Here is a 19,114-nt window from a genome sequence, read left to right as displayed (position 1 = left end):
GCACGTTGTAGAACTGTCTCTCACCTAAGGTTAGTTGTGCACGTTGTAGAACTGTCTCTCACCTAAGGTTAGTGGTGTATTTCTTTATTTACATTTGGATGTTTACAGCTCTGGGCCGTCCTATATGCCTGTGATCTGATTAGCCGGATAAACCCTCCAGCCCTACAGACTCTGATGAGATATAGTGGCACAGACATGTAATGGGTCCCTACTGGCACCCTATTCCCTATATAGTGCACTACTTTTGACTAGAACTATATGGGCCCTGGTTTAAAGTAGTGCACTACATAGGGAAAAGGGTTCCATTTGAGTCCAAACACTTTATTTTCCCTTTGGGTTAGAACAACAAAGGCAACAATTTACACCTCCAACCGGATCTGCTGAACCCCCAGATTGGCCTCTACATCAATTATGAGATGGTACAGGCTTGTGTCAGAGCCTAGGGGAAGGGATGGTTAACTCTGTCCATATATTCATATATATGGGGGACATGACAGAGCAGGGGTAGTTACATATTACACCGATACTTTTATCTTAACATATACACTGCTGTTTTCTGCCCAGATGGCAAGAAGGGAAATGGGGGGGGGGAGGGGCTTTAAGGTAAAGGACAACAGCATCCAATAAGGCCACATATCATCTCATCCATCAAAACCCAAGTTGCCTTATTTACAATGCGACAACAGAGCACAACCCCCCAAGGCGTAGAGATTGTTTTTGGGGGTGAGAACAAAGGAAGCATGAATCAATTCTAACTCAAGCTCTGCCTTTTATACTCTCTGACCGTTTCCATGGCTATCCTCTAGCGGTGTGAGTTGTCGTCGTGGAGATCAGAGTGGCCGGCCACACAGTAGAAGAACGGCAAATGTAACACACGGGGGATAAGAAGCATGTTCCTGTTGTTGTCGCGGTAACCTTGAGCTCCTCTGTGGTTTGAGAGAGGGATATGGAGGAGGGATATGTTTCCACATACAGCATACAGTATGCCATGGATTATAAATACATACGTACAACCTCTCCTTTCGCTCTTATCTCTCCTCTCCTCTCCTCTCCTCTCCTCTCCTCTCCTCTCCTCTCCTCTCCTCTCCTCTCCTCTCCTCTCCTCTCCTCCTCTCTTCTCTTCTCTTCTCTTCTCTTCTCTTCTCTTCTCTTCTCTTCTCTTCTCTCCTCTCCTCTCCTCTCCTCTCCTCTCCTCTCCTCTCCTCTCCTCTCTTCTCTTCTCTTCTCTTCTCTCCTCTCCTCTCCTCTCCTCTCCTCTCCTCTCCTCTCCTCTCCTCCACTCTCATCCCCTGTCCTCTCCAGCCAGCAGCATACTACTTTGGAACCCACTGCTGGCTTGCCTCTGAAGCTAAGCAGGTTTGGTCCTGGTCAGTCCCTGGATGGAGGACCAGATGCTGCTGGAAGTGGTGTTGGATGGCCAGTTGGAGGCCTCCGGTTAAAAAAAGAAAAATACCAAAATCCACTCCATCAGATAGTCATCTCGTTGAAGGAAGCTTTCATTTTGATTGTGTCTGATCTGTGTTATCATGTCTGATCTGTGTTATCATGTCTGATCTGTGTTATCATGTCTGATCTGTGTTATCATGTCTGATCTGTGTTATCATGTCTGATCTGTGTTATCATGTCTGATCTGGGCTTTGACAGAACGATAAGAGGAGAGGTTTGTTTTACATGGGGAATCGATGGCATTCAGCCTTATAACTATCAATAGGCTGCCACAACTCTTTTAACTCACCCCCTCACAGATAGATGAGAGGAGGAGGAGGGCGGGGTGGAGGGGGAACTATATGGTGGCACATATACTATTAACAGCTGGACGAAAAGTCCTATTCTTAGATGTGGACGTTGCTGTATGTCTCAGTGGAGTGGTAACGTATGATGCTGCTGGATGAGGTCTATAATTACATGATTGCTTTTCGTTAAAACCAAATACATTAGAGATAATAGATAATATAGAGCTGCAATAGAACACCAGCACGCCATTAAACCCAACGATAATACCATTACAGACCCGCAGAGGTTCGTTTTCAGATATTTACTGTGTTCCTTAATGTACAAGATGTATTACAGCTAAATGGGTTCTATAACCAACTATAAATCCAAAATCATGACCTAAGTGATTTCCAAGATCAAATATTGATATTTCCAAAGAGCCACCCTTAGTGGGTCCTCTCCTCTCCTCTCCTCTCCTCTCCTCTCCTCTCCTCTCCTCTCCTCTCCTCTCCTCTCCTCTCCTCTCCTCTCCTCTCCTCTCCTCTCCTCTCCTCTCCTCTCTTCTCTTCTCTTCTCTTCTCCTCTCCTCTACTTTCCTCTGCTCTCCTCTCTTTTCAGACTTCCTCCGTTCAGCATTATTGTTTCCTCTCAGGTCATACATACCGCAGAGGATAAAAGAAAAATAACGAAAAAAGAAGTACAAAATACATATCATTGTTCACACTACCATCTCGCATTGCAGTTTCAGTGCAATAGGTTGTGTGGGCTATTTATTAATCTGGCCTGGCTTCTGTACACAGAGAGCACTAACAACGCACTGGGAGAAGGGTAGCAGGCTTCCAGAGTCACAGACTGGGTCACAAAAGGCACCCTATTCCCTACATAGTGCACTACTTTTGGCCAGGGCCCCTAGTGCAGTATATATCAAATAGGGGTCTGTTTGGGATGCAGTGCCACAGTGCAGTCTAATTGCCCGGTGGGCCCATATCAAACAGCCCGTATCAAACAGCCTGTATCAAACAGCAGTCACTTATCTTCCTGTGGAATTGGTAAAAAGGAAATGGTATTTGGCCCTGATCCTTAATCACTGCTGCTGCTGCTGCTGCTGAGGACAAGGTCATCAGGGAGGGGCTAACTAACACTCAGAGAGGAGGGAGAGAGAGAGAGGTAAGGAGAGGTAGGGAGAGAGGTAGGGAGAGAGAGAGGGAGAGAGAGAGGGAGAGAGAGAGGGAGAGGTAGGGAGAGGTAGGGAGAGCAAGAGAGAGAGGTAGGGAGAGGGAGAGAGGTAGGGAGAGGTAAGGAGAGAGAAAGAGAGAGAGAGAGGGAGAGAGAGAGAGAGAGGTAGGGAGAGAGAAAGAGAGAGAGAGAGAGAGAAGTAGGGAGAGGTAGGGAGAGAGAAAGAGAGAGGGAGAGAGGTAGGGAGAGAAAGCGAGAAAGACAGGGAGAGCGAGAGATGAGATTCTTCCCATGCTGTGCAGTGTGATATGAGCTATGCTGGAGCCGCAGCTAAAATGTGCTCGACACACATGCTGTTCTGTACGCTTGCAAGGTTGTTACTGTACATGGATGTTTAAATGACAGGTCCGTGTTCAAATAGGGAAGTGTGAAGAGGGGAGGGGGGGGGCACCCTATTCCCTAGCGCACTACTTTTCACCAGTGCCCTGGGAATATGGTGCCTTGGTCAGGGCTAATGACTCTTGAACAGTCTCCCTCAGAAATACTGTAAACACAGCAAGAATATAGTTCTTTGATTGAATTGAAGGGCAGGTTGTTTGAGTTCAAAAAGATACCGTTTGACATTTACCTGGTCTGTTCTTGCATCGTAAAGCTCCTCTCTCACACAAGTTATTATTATTTCAATGTGATACAGAATCAATGTGCTTTGCTGTGCATCGTTCATTACGCACGCCGCTAAGCTGAAATCTTTACTTTTCACAAATTAAACAACGAGGTCCCTTCTGAGTTCAGCTCCTAATGAGCACAAACCCAAATTAAGCATATTCAATTAAGTCTCTATTTACAAAATATGAAAGTTGAAAATGCTGTAACTAACTGATAAAATATACTCCAGAGCCCCTGTTGTACATGATTCTTATTCCCTTTTATTCGCTCATTGGTATTGACTGTGTACCAAATGGCATGCTAGTGCACTACTTTTGAGCTATATGAGCCCTGTTTAAAAGTAGTGCACTACATCGGGAACAGGGTGCAATTTTTAGACGTAGATATTGGCTTGCAACAGGCTTTAGTGGGCTGTAGTAGCGTAATGTACAATAACAATTCTCTATGGGCAACAATGTGAATTATTACCCTCATCTTCCCCATTAGAAATGAACCAGAAAGCAGCTGGGCTTAGCCAATAAAGCACTTACAATATATTTAATTATGACATCACAGACAGCGCCACAGTATTTACATAATGTGTATTTATTCTGTGGCACCACGGTTGGCATGGTTACTTTCGAAATGTAATCCGTTACAGTTACTAGTTACCTGTCCAAAATTGTAATCAGTAACGTAACTTTTGGATTACCCAAACTCAGTAATGTAATCTGATTACCTTCCGTTACTTTTGGATTACTTTCCCTTTAAGAGGCATTAGAAGAAGACAAAAATGTATGTTACCAATTGAACGACATCTATTGCAGGATAAATCAATGTTAAAGTTTACATAGTTGGCCATATATGGATGTTCAATGTTACTTTATGGGTTGGTTACGTAGGTTTCTTCTAACCCATCGCTTTCTACTACATATAATAATACTATTAAATTATATCTTTACATTAAAAACCAAAGTCTATCAGAATTCCAGTCATTCCAATAAGTGTTATACACCTTGATCTTCAAGAATAGGACTTTGAAATATGGAAGTATAGATTAGCCAAATAGTTTTACCTGAGCATGACCCCAAGACTAAGGACTTATTACCCAGCCCTACTCTGTAGCCCTACTCTGCCCTACTCTCTCAACAGGGGTGATGGTCGGATTCGCGTTTATCGTCGAAGGAATGAGCGTTACACCGAGGCCTGTACTCTGGAGCGGGATCGATTTGGAGGTGGAGGGTCCGTCATGGTCTGGGGCGGTGTGTCACAGCAACATCGGACTGAGCTTGTTGTCATTGCAGGCAATCTCAACTCTGTGCGTTACAGGGAAGACATCCTCCTCCTCCCCTTCCTACAGGCTCATCCTGACATGACCCTCCAGCAGGACAATGCCACCAGCCATACTGCTCGTTCTGTGCGTGATTTCCTGCAAGACAGGAATGTCAGTGTTCTGCCATGGCCAGCAAAGAGCCCGGATCTCAATCCCATTGAGCACGTCTGGGACCTGTTGGATCGGAGGGTGAGGGCTAGGGCCATTCCTCCCAGAAATGTCCGGGAACTTGCAGGTGCCTTGGTGGAAGAGTGGGGTAACATCTCACAGCAAGAACTGGCAAATCTGGTGCAGTCAATGAGGAGGAGATGCACTGCAGTACTTAATGCAGCTGGTGGCCACACAAGATACTGACTGTTACTTTAGATCCCCCCCCCCCCCCTTTGTTCAGGGACACATTATTACATTTATTTTAGTCACATCTGTGGAACTTGTTCAGCTTATGTATCTGTTGTTGAATCTTGTTATGTTCATACCAATATTTACACATGTTAAGTTAGCTGAAAATAAACGCACTTGACAGTGAGAGGACGCTTCTTTTTTTGCTGTGTTTATAAAAGCTCCACTTTTATTCCATAGGCTGGGATCCGCACTATGCAGCTGTTGAAAGAGCGCATTTTTCACTGGCTGTCCACTGGTTTCAAAAAAATTGATTGATAGGAAGCTTAAACTTCTTGAATTCAACTATTATTGGGTTCAACTACACATTTAGATTTGTGAACAGCCATCCACAAAAACCACAATCCGTAAGGTGCAAATAGCTAAACGAGAGAGCAGCAGTGTGATTCACATCAATGCGCTATGTAGATATCAATAATAAGTGATATCCGTATCGGCGTAGACTACACCAATGATGTCATTCTTACCTCCAAGCATTTATTCAAGTTGGATAATCTTTGGATGCCGACAGCAGTCGTACCATTGGAAGACATAGCTCGGACTGTAGCCTACAAAAGCCAATTCCTGCTCTTTTTCTGCGATCCATCAAACACATTTGGTGTGTCATCATAGTGGTCTCTGACTTGTGGTCAGACTCACTCAGGTGGAACAAACTTAAACTTGCGCCTCTTTTTCAATGCTGATTTGAATGTCATTGAGAAAACAGAAAAGTGTCAAAAAACTATTTTCCCTCAAACATACTTTTTGAATTTAAAAGTAATCCTCCAAGTAATCATCTAGTTTTTCAAAAGTATCTTTAATCTGATTACAGTATTTTTTTGCTGTAACACATTACAGTTACTGTTTTTGTAATCCCTGTTACCCTGTGTGGCACACACGCACGCACGCACGCACACACGCACACTTACACACACACGCACACTTACACACACACGCACACTTACACACACACACACACTTACACACACACACACACACACACACACACACACACACACACACACACACACACACACACACACACACACACACACACACACACACACACACACACACACACACACACACACACACACACACACACACACACACACACACACACACACACACACACTGCCTCCTGTTAGCTCAACTACTGTCCTATGGTCATCTACTACTGTTGGCTCCACTACTGTTCTATGATCATCCACTTCCTGTTGCCTCAAGTACTATCCTATGATCACGTACTTCCTGTTTGCTCCACTACAATGCTTTCATTACTTACCTCCTGTTGGCTCCACTGCTGTCCTATGGTCATCTACTTCCTGTTGGCTCCACTACTGTCCTATGGTCATCTACTTCCTGTTGGCTCAAATACTGTCCTATGGTCATCTACTTCCTGTTGGCTCCACTACTGTCCTATGGTCATCTACTTCCTGTTGGCTCAAATACTGTCCTATGATCATCTACTTCTTGTTGGCTCCACTACTGTCCTATGATCATCTACTTCCTGTTGGCTCCACTACTGTCCTATGATCATCTACTTCCGGTTGGCTCCAATACTGTCCTATGATCATCTACTTCCTGCTGGCTCCAATACTGTCCTATGATCATCTACTTCCTGCTGGCTCCACTACTGTCCTATGATCATCTACTTCCTGTTGGCTCCACTACTGTCCTATGATCATCTACTTCCTGCTGGCTCCACTACTGTCCTATGATCATCTACTTCCTGTTGGCTCCACTACTGTCCTATGATCATCTACTTCCTGTTGGCTCCACTATTGTCCTATGATCATCTACTTCCTGTTGGCTCCTCTACTATTCTATGATCGTCTACGTATAAATGTGTAATAAATTGTATTCATGTGTTATTCATTAAAATGTATTAATAAACATGAAAATATGAGGTAATTAAACACTCAATCATATTGAAATTACCCTCTCTAGATTAAACTATGTACTTCATTTCAGCAGGTAGCTAACATAATTATTCTCCATTCATTTCCCTCTCACCAACAATGCTAACCTACCAAGTAGAAGACGACGGACGAAAGCAATTTCACACCATGACAACAATGCTAATAACTTTAAACTCGCCTCCTCCATGGTCCGGGATTACAGCCTACTATCATAATTACCCTCATATGGCTATGTGTGTGCGTATGTGTGTGTGACGTGGAGTTCATTGAGAAAGAGAAGCTGATCTCCCTCGATAGGGTACATTGTTTAAAGGACTCCTATGCCAGCTCCCATCCCCAACCAGAGGCAAAATTGTTTGATTACACATCTCCCTCACACACCGTGCACATATCATACCTCACATACTTTTAATAAGACTGTCTGGTACTCATTCATGAGGTATATTGATATATCTCTCTGTCTCTATATGATTAACACTGGGTTGTGAATATATGACAGCACAATGACTCACCCTACTCTCCTCGTTTCCTCTCCTCTCGTAAAAAAGGGGGGATAAGGAATAAGAGCTCAAATCATTAGGATTAGTCATCTTGCTTTGAGGCATAGCATCAAAGAAAGTGGAAACTGCTAAACGGAGGAGAACGTGGAAGTACAATCGCTCCGAATATATCTTCTCTGGGCTGTTTCTCCATATATCTTCCCTGGGCTGTCTCTCCATATATCTTCTCTAGGCTGTCTCTCCATATATCTTCTCTGGGCTGTTTCTCCATATATCTTCTCTGGGCTGTCTCTCCATATATCTTCTCTGGGCTGTTTCTCCATATATCTTCTCTAGGCTGTCTCTCCATATATCTTCTCTGGGCTGTCTCTCCATATATCTTCTCTGGGCTGTTTCTCCATATATCTTCTCTAGGCTGTCTCTCCATATATCTTCTCTGGGCTGTTTCTCCATATATCTTCTCTGGGCTGTTTCTCCATATATCTTCTCTGGGCTGTCTCTCCATATATCTTCTCTAGGCTGTCTCTCCATATATCTTCTCTAGGCTGTCTCTCCATATATCTTCTCTGGGCTGTCTCTCCATATATCTTCCCTGGGCTGTCTCTCCATATATCTTCTCTAGGCTGTCTCTCCATATATCTTCTCTGGGCTGTTTCTCCATATATCTTCTCTGGGCTGTTTCTCCATATATCTTCTCTGGGCTGTCTCTCCATATATCTTCTCTAGGCTGTCTCTCCATATATCTTCTCTGGGCTGTTTCTCCATATATCTTCTCTAGGCTGTCTCTCCATATATCTTCTCTGGGCTGTTTCTCCATATATCTTCTCTGGGCTGTTTCTCCATATATCTTCTCTAGGCTGTCTCTCCATATATCTTCTCTGGGCTGTTTCTCCATATATCTTCTCTGGGCTGTCTCTCCATATATCTTCTCTAGGCTGTGTCTCCATATATCTTCTCTGGGCTGTCTCTCCATATATCTTCTCTGGGCTGTCTCTCCATATATCTTCTCTGGGCTGTCTCTCCATATATCTTCTCTGGGCTGTCTCTCCATATATCTTCTCTGGGCTGTTTCTCCATATATCTTCTCTAGGCTGTCTCTCCATATATCTTCTCTGGGCTGTCTCTCCATATATCTTCTCTGGGCTGTCTCTCCATATATCTTCTCTGGGCTGTCTCTCCATATATCTTCTCTAGGCTGTCTCTCCATATATCTTCTCTAGGCTGTCTCTCCATATATCTTCTCTGGGCTGTCTCTCCATATATCTTCTCTAGGCTGTCTTTCCATATATCTTCTCTAGGCTGTCTCTCCATATATCTTCTCTGGGCTGTCTCTCCATATATCTTCTCTGGGCTGTTTCTCCATATATCTTCTCTAGGCTGTCTCTCCATATATCTTCTCTGGGCTGTTTCTCCATATATCTTCTCTAGGCTGTCTCTCCATATATCTTCTCTAGGCTGTCTCTCCATATATCTTCTCTAGGCTGTCTCTCCATATATCTTCTCTAGGCTTTCTCTCCATATATCTTCTCTAGGCAGAGTGAGAGAGATTCCCCCTGCTTTCAGAAATGGTGGCCTGGAGGAAACTCTCTGTATATGTGAACTCCTTGAATTACAACCATACGGTCGGGCCTCAGCATGAAATGCACTATACCTTTGACTACAGTTGAAGCTATTGCTTTAATCTGGGACTTAGCTGCTTTGAGGAATTCAGACCAAAAAAGTTGGAGGGGAAAAATAGGCAAGCACCATCTGATGTCATCATTTTAGATTGCACTTCTATTCCCTTCATCTGGGAACTCTCTCTAGCGTTAGCCCCTCTGTAAATGTCTATGGGACCACAGCTGGAGCTCAATCAGCTCAGTATCTCTGGTCCCTGTGGAGCGTCTGCGTTATCCTCTTTCTCTACCAGACATACTCCCTCTGGGACAGACAGATAACACATCACTGGATATTTTCATCACCCCCATCCCTCCTCTTTACCTGGCCACCATGTCCCAACCTGGGCCTCCAGGCCTCGCTCAGATCCAGTCCTGAGTAGAAAGTCTACCTCCCAAGGAGAATATCATTAATTAAGCGTGTGATTGGCTCTCTATCTGCTACCCCGCACCTCTAACGCTCTCTCTCTCTCTCTGTCTCTCTCTCACTCACTCTCTCTCTCTCTCTCTCTCTCTCTCTCTCTCTCTCTCTCTCTCTCTCTCTCTCTCTCTCTCTCTAACTCTATACTCTCTCTCTGTTGATGTTTATCTCTCTCTCTCTCTCTCTCTCTCTCTCTCTCTCTCTCTCTCTCTCTCTCTCTCTCTCTCTCTCTCTCTCTCTCTCTCTCTCTCTCTCTCTCTCTCTCTCTCTCTCTCTCTCTCTCTCTCTCTCTCTCTCTCTCTCTCTCTCTCTCTCTCTCTCTGTCTGTCTCTGTCTCTCTCAGTCTCTTTCTGCAGTTGCGTTGATCCACAGATGAAATGCGATCCAACACCTCGTGGGACCTAGATGGCAAGTCATGCCAGAGCGTGTCAGAAAGACTGACCAAAATAGCCCCAATTCAGTCTCTCCCATTTTATTTATCTTCTCTTTCTGTCTTTCTCTCTCTCTGTCTTTCTCGATCTCACACATACTCACAGCCAGGGGCCTTGCAAGCCTCTGCAGTACCACAACATCACAATGTGCCAACTGCCAACCTCTAGAGGTTCTCTCCTCATCTCATGTCTCTTACAGTAGCTCTCACGCCACATAGTTTACAGTCAACCAGGGATCTGTAAACCACAGCCCCAGAAAATGAATTCACAACACTGTGACACAACAGTGTAAATCAAAATGGCTACAGCCCTTGGACTTGAAGAGTTACTTGAAATGGTCAAGAGAAAAGCAAGAAAACAACTTATTGGGAGCTCCTCCAGACGTTAGAGATAGTTAGAGACAGACTACAGTAAGATACCCCATGCCTATGGAGATCAGTCTGGCCAATATGCATTAAAATCAACCTGGTATGCTAGGCACATTTGTTCATTTGTATGCTTGGTATCAGAGTCACCAAAATATACCAGTATTCTACCTTGAGAAGATATGGTCTCATAAAGACGCCGTTTATGACCTGTTGTTGTGATACGGACAGCCTTGTGATAGTCTGTGATATAAAACACTATATTTCTCCATAATAATACTGGGTGTCCTATCTTCCACGGTGACCTTGTTGATCCAGCAGGCAGGCAGGGGAGACAGGCAGCAGAGACAGGCAGCAGAGACAGGCAGGGGAGACAGGCAGCAGAGACAGGCAGGTGAGACAGGCAGGTGAGACAGGCAGGTGAAACAGGCAGGAGAGACAGGCAGGGGATACAGGCAGGAGAGACAGGTAGGAGAGACAGGTAGGAGAGACAGGCAGGGGATACAGGCAGGTGAGACAGGCAGGGGATACAGGCAGGGCACACTCGTGCATGCGTGTGTGTGTGCGTGCGCACGCGCGTGCATGCGCGTGCATGCGTGTGAGTGCGTGTGTGTGTGTACCATTCAGTCAGATGGACTATGGGGCAGCAACAGTGTCTTGACATTGGAGGTCCTTGATGCTGATGACAGTTCATCCAAAGTTTTCGGTACAACTGAAGAATGCTGAGGTGGAGTAACATGTTATATCTGGTGTACATTTTCTGTCTTATCTGCTGTCTTGTGTGAATTTAAGTATGCTCCCTCTAATTCTCCCTCCCGTCTGGAGGACCTGAGCCCTAGGGTCATGCCTCCGGATTACCTGGCCTGATGACTCCGGGCTGTCCCCAGTCCAACTGGTCGTGCTGCTGCTCCAGGTTCAACTGTTCTGCCTGCGGCTGGGGAACCCTGACCTGTTCACCCTACGTTCTACTTTGTCCCGGACCTGCTGTTTTCGTCTCTCTCTCTATACCGCACCTGCTGTCTCGAACACTGAAAGCTCGGCTATGAAAAGCCAACTGCCTTTTACTCCTGAGGTACTGACCTGTTGCACCCTCTACAACCACTGTGATTATTATTTGGTCATCTGTGAACGTTTGAACATCTTGAAGAACAATCTGGCCTTAAATGGCCATGTAATCTTATAATCTCCGCCCGGCACAGCCAGAAGAGGACTGGCCACCCCTCAGAGCCTGGATCCTCTCTAGGTTTCTTCCTAAGTTCCTGCCTTTCTAGGGAGTTTTTCCTAGCCACCGTGCTTCTACATCAGCATTGCTTGCTGTTTGGGGTTTAAGGCTGCGTTTCTGTATAAGCACTTTGTGACATCTAATGATGTAAAAAGGGCTTTATTAATACATTTGATTGATTGATTGCCTGTTGGTTGGCCCTGTTGCTCCGGGGCTGTTGGGAGAGTTATGGTTAGTATGAACACTGCCAATTCAATCTGTCCTCCAAGCGTCAAAACAACGCTTGGCGTGATTACTTTCTTGGCAAGCCGGAGACATTCATTGGCTTACATTAACAATGCGTTTTCACAAAACCCTCTGTTATACAGGGTTGCATGGCATGGCGGGGCCGAGAGGAGGCAGCGAGTCAGTAAAGGACAGGAAGAGACATCCAGGTTGTTTCCCGAATGGCACCCTATTCCCTACATACTACTTTTGAGTCCAGAGCCCTGGTCAAAAGTAGTGCGCTTTAAAGGGAATAGCGTGCAATTTGGGGGACTGGTGACCCATCCCCATCCCCATCCCCATCCCATCCCATCCCATCCCCATCCCATCCCATCCCCATCCCCAGAGCTGACAGGACAGACTAGGCATATACAGTATATTGAGACCCTAGAACGCCACTCTGAACTTTACATTGAATGGGAAAGTCCAGTTTATGGGTTGAATTGTTATGAGGCAAAGAGGAAGTGAAACCACGTCTGTTTCGGACTGACTCGGGAGAAGTGTTTCAACCCTCTGCCACTGTGAAACATGTATCTAATCCTCTGCCACTGTGAAACATGTATCTGCCACTGTGAAACATATATCCAATCCTCTGCCACTGTGAAACATGTATCGAATCCTCTGCCACTGTGAAACATGTATCGAATCCTCTGCCACTGTGAAACATGTATCGAATCCTCTGCCACTGTGAAACATGTATCTAATCCTCTGCCACGGTGAAACATGTATCTAATCCTCTGCCACTGTGAAACATGTATCGAATCCTCTGCCACTGTGAAACATGTATCTAATCCTCTGCCACTGTGAAACATGTATCGAATCCTCTGTCACTGTGAAACATATACAGTATCGAATCCTCTGCCACGGTGAAACATATATCCAACCCTCTGCCATGGTGATACATATATCCAATCCTCTGCCACGGTGAAACATATATCCAACCCTCTGCCACGGTGAAACAGATAGCCAATCCTCTGCCATGGTGATACATATCTCCAACCCTCTGCCATGGTGAAACATATCTCCAACCCTCTGCCATGGTGAAACATATATCCAACCCTCTGCCACGGTGAAACAGATAGCCAATCCTCTGCCATGGTGATACATATCTCCAACCCTCTGCCATGGTGAAACATATATCCAACCCTCTGCCACGGTGAAACAGATAGCCAATCCTCTGCCATTGTTATAAATATATCCAACCCTCTGCCACGGTGATACATATATCCAACCCTCTGCCATGGTGATACATATATCCAACCCTCTGCCACTGTGAAACATATACAGTATCTAATCCTCTGCCACTGTGAAACATATATCCAATCCTCTGCCACTGTGAAACAGATAGCCAATCCTCTGCCATGGTGATACATATATCCAATCCTCTGCCACTGTGAAACATGTATCTAATCCTCTGCCACTGTGAAACATATACAGTATCCAATCCTCTGCCACGGTGAAACATATATCTAATCCTCTGCCACGGTGAAACATATATCCAATCCTCTGCCACGGTGAAACATATATCCAACCCTCTGCCATGGTGATACATATATCCAATCCTCTGCCATGGTGATACATATATCCAACCCTCTGCCACGGTGATACATATATCCAACCCTCTGCCATGGTGACCCTCTGCCATGGTGATACATTTATCCAACCCTCTGCCATGGTGATACATATATTGAACCCTCTGCCATGGTGATACATATATCCAATCCTGTGCCACGGTGATACATATATCCAATCCTCTGCCATGGTGATACATATATCCAATCCTCTGCCATGGTGATACATATATCCAATCCTCTGCCATGGTGATACATATAGCCAATCCTCTGCCATGGTGATACATATATCCAATCCTCTGCCATGGTGATACATATATCCAATCCTCTGCCATGGTGATACATATAGCCAATCATCTGCCATGGTGATACATATATTCAATCCTCTGCCACGGTGATACATATATACAATTCTCTGCCACGGTGATACATATATCCAACCCTCTGCCATGGTGATACATATATCCAACCCTCTGCCATGGTGATACATATATCCAACCCTCTGCCATGGTGAAACAGATATCCAATCCTCTGCCATGGTGATACATATATCCAATCCATGATAAACCAAGCAAGGAGAAGAGCTCAAATCCCCAAACCTGGCAAATAAAGGAATCGCTTAAACCATGAGCCGCATGGTTGGCAGCAGTAGTAGTCATGTGGACAATGGTAATTGAAACAGAACTAGAACCCTCATTCAAGAGGCCAATACTTACTTGACTGTCTACTTGGTATAATTATACTAATCCTCTTAGTACATTACATTCAGAAAGTATTCAGACCCCTTGACGTTTTCCACATTTTGTTACCTTACAGCCTTATTCAAAAATCCTCATCAATCTACACACAATACCCCATAATGACAAAGCAAAAACAGTTTTTTTTGTATGCACATGCACACAATCTAACCCTTTACTCAGTACTTTGTTGAGCTTCAACAAAGTGATTACAGCCTTTCTTGCGTCTTTTGGGGTATGATGCTACAAGCTTGGCACACCTGTATTTGGGGAGTTTCTCCCATTTTTCTCTGCAGATCCTCTCAAGCTCTGTCAGGTTGGATGGGAAGCGTTGCTGCTCAGCTATTTTCAGGTCTCTCCAGAGATGTTCGATTAGGTTCAAGTCTGTGATCTGGCTGGGCCACTCAAGGACATTCAGAGACTTGCCCTGAAGACACTCCTGCGTTGTCTTGGCTGTGTGTTTAGTGTCGTTGTCCTGTTAGAAAGTGAACAATCGCCTCATTCTGAGGTCCTGAGCGCTCTGGAGCAGGTTTTCATGAAGGAGCTCTCTGTACTTTACTCTGTTCATCTTTCCCTCGATCCTGACTAGTCTTCCAGTCCCTGACATTGAAAAACATCCCAACAGCATGATGCTGCCACCACCACGCTTCACTTTAGGGGTGGTGCCAGGTTTCCTCCAGACATGTCGCTTGGAATTTAGGCCAAAGAGTTCAATCTTGGTTTCATCAGACCAGAGAATCTTGTTTCTCATGGTCTGAGAGTCCTTTAAGTGCCTTTTGGCAAACTCTAAGCGGGCTGTCATGTGCCTTTTACTGAGGAATGGCTTCCGTCTGGCCACTCTACCATAAAGGCCTGATTAGTGGAGTGCTGCAGAGATGGTTGTCCTTCTGGAAGGTTCTCCCATCTACACAGAGGAACTGTTGAGCTCTGTCAGAGTGACCATCGGGCTCTTGGTCACCTCCCTGACCCCCCTTCTCATCCAATTGCTCAGTTTGGCCAGGTGGCCAGCTCTAGGAAGAGTCTTGGTGGTTCCAAACTTCTTCCATTAAAGAATAATGGAGGCCACTGTGTTCTTGGAGACCTTCAATGCTTCAGACATTTTTTTGTACCCTTCCCCAGATAAACGTGCCTCAACACAATGCTATCTCCGAGCTCCTTGGACAATTCCTTCGACCTCATGGCTTGTTTTTTGCTCTGACATGCACTGTCAACTGTGGGACCTCATATAGACATGTGTGTCTTTCCAAATCATGTCCAATCAATTGCATTTACCACAGGTGGACTCCAATCAAGTTGTAGAAACATCTCAAGGATGATCAATGGAAACAGGATACACTTGAGCTCAATTAAGTCTCTTAAAAAAAAGCGTCTGAATACTTATATAAATAAGTAAGTGTTGTCATTTTTCTACGGCTGGCCTTGCTTTTCACCTGGCTACGCCTACCCCGGTCAACAGCTCTGCACACCCCACAGCAACTTGCCCAAGCCTCCCCCATTTTTCCTTCACCCAAATCCAGACAGCTGATGTTCTGAAAGAGCTGCAAATCTGGACCCCTACAAATCAGCTGGGCTAGACAATATGGACCCTCTCTAAAATTATCCGCAGCAATTGTTGCAACCCCTATTACTAGCCTGTTCAACCTCTCTTTCGTATCGTCTGAGATCCCCAAAGATTGGAAAGCTGTCTCGGTCATCCCCCTCTTCAAAAGGGGAGACACTCTAGACCCAAACCGTAACAGACCTATATTCATCCTGCCCTGCCTTTCTAAGGTCTTCGAAAGCCAAGTTAACAAACAGATCACCAAACATTTCGACTCCCACTGTACCTTCTCCGCTATGCAATCTGGTTTCCGAGCTGGTCATGGGTGCACTTTAGCCACGCTCAAGGTCATAAATGATATCATAATCGCCATCTACAAAAGATAATACTGTGGAGCCGTATACATCGACCTGGCCAAGGCTTTCGACTCTGTCAATCACCGCATTCTTATCGGCAGACTCAACAGCCTTGGTTTCTCAAATGACTGCCTCGCCTGATTCACCAACTACTTCTCAGATAGAGTTCAGTGTGTCAAATCGGGGGGCCTGTTGTCCGGACCTCTGGTAGTCTCTATGGGGGTGCCACAGGGTTAAATTCTCAGGCCGACTCTTTTCTCTGTATGCATCAATGATGTCGCTCTCGCTGCTGGTGATTCTCTGATCCACCTCTACGCAGACGACACCATTTTGTATACTTCTGGCCCTCCTTTGGATGCTGTGTTAACTAACCTCCAGACGAGCTTCAATGCCATAAAACTCTCCTTCCGTGGCCTCCAACTGCTCTTAAATGCAAGTAAAACTAAATGCATGCTATTCAACCGATCGCTGCCCGCACCTGCACGCCCGCCTAGCATCACTACTCTGGACGGTTCTGACTTAGAATATGTGGACAACTACAAATACCTAGGTGTCTGGTTAGACTGTAAACTCTCCATCCAGACTCATATTAAGCATTTCCAATCCAAAATTAAATCTAGAATCGGCTTCCTATTTCGCAACAAAGCATCCTTCACTCATGCTGCCAAACATACCCTCGTAAAACTGACTATCCTACCGATCCTTGACTTCGACGATGTCATTTACAAAATAGCCTCCAACACTCTACCCAGCAAATTGGATGCAGTCTATCACAGTGCCATGCCATCGTCACGAAAGCCCCATATGTTACTCACCACTGCGCCCTGTGTTCTCTGGTTGGCTGGCCCTCGTATTATATTCGTCGCCAAACCCACTGGCTCCAGGTCATCTATAAGTCCTTGCTAGGTAAAGCCCTGCCTTATCTCAGCTCACTGGTCACCATAGCAGAACCCACCTATGCAGGCGCTCCAGCAGGTATATTTCACTGGTCACCCCCAAAGCCGCCTTTCCTTCCAGTTCTCTGCTGCCAATGACTGGAATGAATTGCAAAAGTCACTGAAGCTAGAGACTCGTATCTCCCTCACTAACTTTAAGCATCAGCTATCAGAGCAGCATACAGACCATTGCACCTGTACATAGCCCATCTGTAAATAGCCCATCCATCTACCTCATCCACATACTGTTATTTATTTTTTGCACCCCAGTATCTCTACTTGCACATTCATCTTCTGCACATCTATCACTCCAGTGTTTATTTGCAAAATTTTAATCTTACCTCATTTGCACACACTGTATATAGACTTTTCTATTGTTTTATTGACTTTATTTCTGTTTATTCCATGTGTAACTCTGTGTTGCTGTTTGTGTCACACTGCTTTGCTTTATCTTGGCCAGGTTGCAGTTGTAAACGAGAACTTCTCAACTGGCCTACCTGGTTAAATAAAGGTGAAATAAAAAAACAATACATTTAAAATAAGGTGTTTAGGTTTTTATATTTAATACATTTTCAAACATTTCTAAAAAACTGTTTTCACTTTATCATTATGGGGTATTGTGTGTAGATTGAGGGGACAAAAATCTATACATTTTAGAATAAGGCTGTAATGTAACAAAATGTGGAAAAAGTAAAGGGGTCAGAATACTTTCCGAATGCACTGTGTGTCCAACAGGTAACATGATGTAACATCACACATTTCCCTCCACTAACCTTTCACACACACACGTCCATTTCCTCCCTCCCTGATCAATGACCTTTCCCCCCCATCTTCCCCTACCCATACCTGAATGGTGGGTGGGGAGCGCTGTTTCCTCGTGGTGGTCGTAGACAGAGTCGTAGTGGTCTCTATGAAGGTGGTGGACATCTCAGGTGGCACAGAGGTGGTGGTGCGGGCAGCGCCCCTACTGGTGGGCATGTCACCCACCAATCGGACGCTCCCGTTCACCTTGATGTTGGCGTGAACTTCGGCGGCCATGTTGAGGACCTTAGAATAGGATTAACTAAAGAATTAGAATTAGATTTTACTTCCTGCTTTAATTATATGTGTACACTCAAAATGGCTGCCAGTCCACCCATTACGGCATTTTCAGCTGGAGTGGATTTCTTTCGACTTTTATTTATCAAATCAGTCAATGAATCATACCTTTAGTCCGTTGTAGTAGAGGCCAGACAGCTGTCCCTGGTAGGGACGTTTACGGTCATTACCGCCTATAGAGATGGCCGCCTGGGTGTTGAAGATGGTGAGCTGCCGGCCTGAGAGGAGATGGGAGGGGGACAGCAGGGAGAACACCATTACAATGCACTTAAATTGGTTGAACTTGATTCGTTTAAGTAGTCTACACTCATATTGTCCCATATGTTGGTTTTACTGCTTTTATAATGCTCATCTGGGGACAAGCGCTGGAAGTTAATGTGCGTAAAGGTGTGATGTGTCAATGCATCTCGACTGATGCATATTTAACGTGTCGATGTTTTAATTGTGTCTGTATCAGACCTGGGTTCAAATACTATTTAAAATATATCACTTTAATATTTTAAGGTATTTGGAAATACACTTGGAAAGTATTGGAAAATACTCAAATACACTCCCATGCGCTTAACCCATGTATTTGAAAACAGTATTTGAAATAAGTATTTAAAAAATACTCTCAAATACAATTTGGTATACTTTCTTATTTATTTATTTTTACAAATAACCATTAAAATACTCAAATACAGCTACCTCTTTAAAAAAAACACAAATACACAAATAAAAAGTATATTAAATACCAGATACTCAAATATACATCTATTTGAACCCAGATCTGTTTATAAATAAACAACTGAAAGTAAGGTCAGTTAAGTGTATTTGTAAAAGATATTTGACACATGAAAACAGAAATATTCA

The 19,114-nt window shown here is 44.6% G+C and overlaps 1 protein-coding gene across 6 annotated transcripts in view; it reads right to left on the bottom strand.

Moving 5' to 3' along the window:
• LOC139582567 (neurexin-3b-like) overlaps nt 1–19,114 on the bottom strand; it is a 626,716-nt gene that overhangs the window by 55,422 nt on the left and 552,180 nt on the right. For all 6 annotated transcript variants that reach the window (XR_011676380.1, XR_011676381.1, XM_071412690.1 and 3 more), the window contains 2 exons: nt 18,371–18,480; nt 18,011–18,211 (listed from right to left, as the gene is read on the bottom strand). Coding sequence is in view for 4 of the 6 variants with exons in the window: in XM_071412690.1 (XP_071268791.1) it covers nt 18,011–18,211; nt 18,371–18,480 (311 nt within the window). In the remaining 2 variants the exon portion in view is untranslated. The remainder of the gene's footprint in view (nt 1–18,010; nt 18,212–18,370; nt 18,481–19,114) is intronic.

The sequence above is a fragment of the Salvelinus alpinus genome, chromosome 8 (assembly GCF_045679555.1).
Source record: "Salvelinus alpinus chromosome 8, SLU_Salpinus.1, whole genome shotgun sequence".
Taxonomy (NCBI): Eukaryota; Metazoa; Chordata; class Actinopteri; order Salmoniformes; family Salmonidae; genus Salvelinus; species Salvelinus alpinus.
This window is presented reverse-complemented; position numbering and strand designations above follow the sequence as displayed.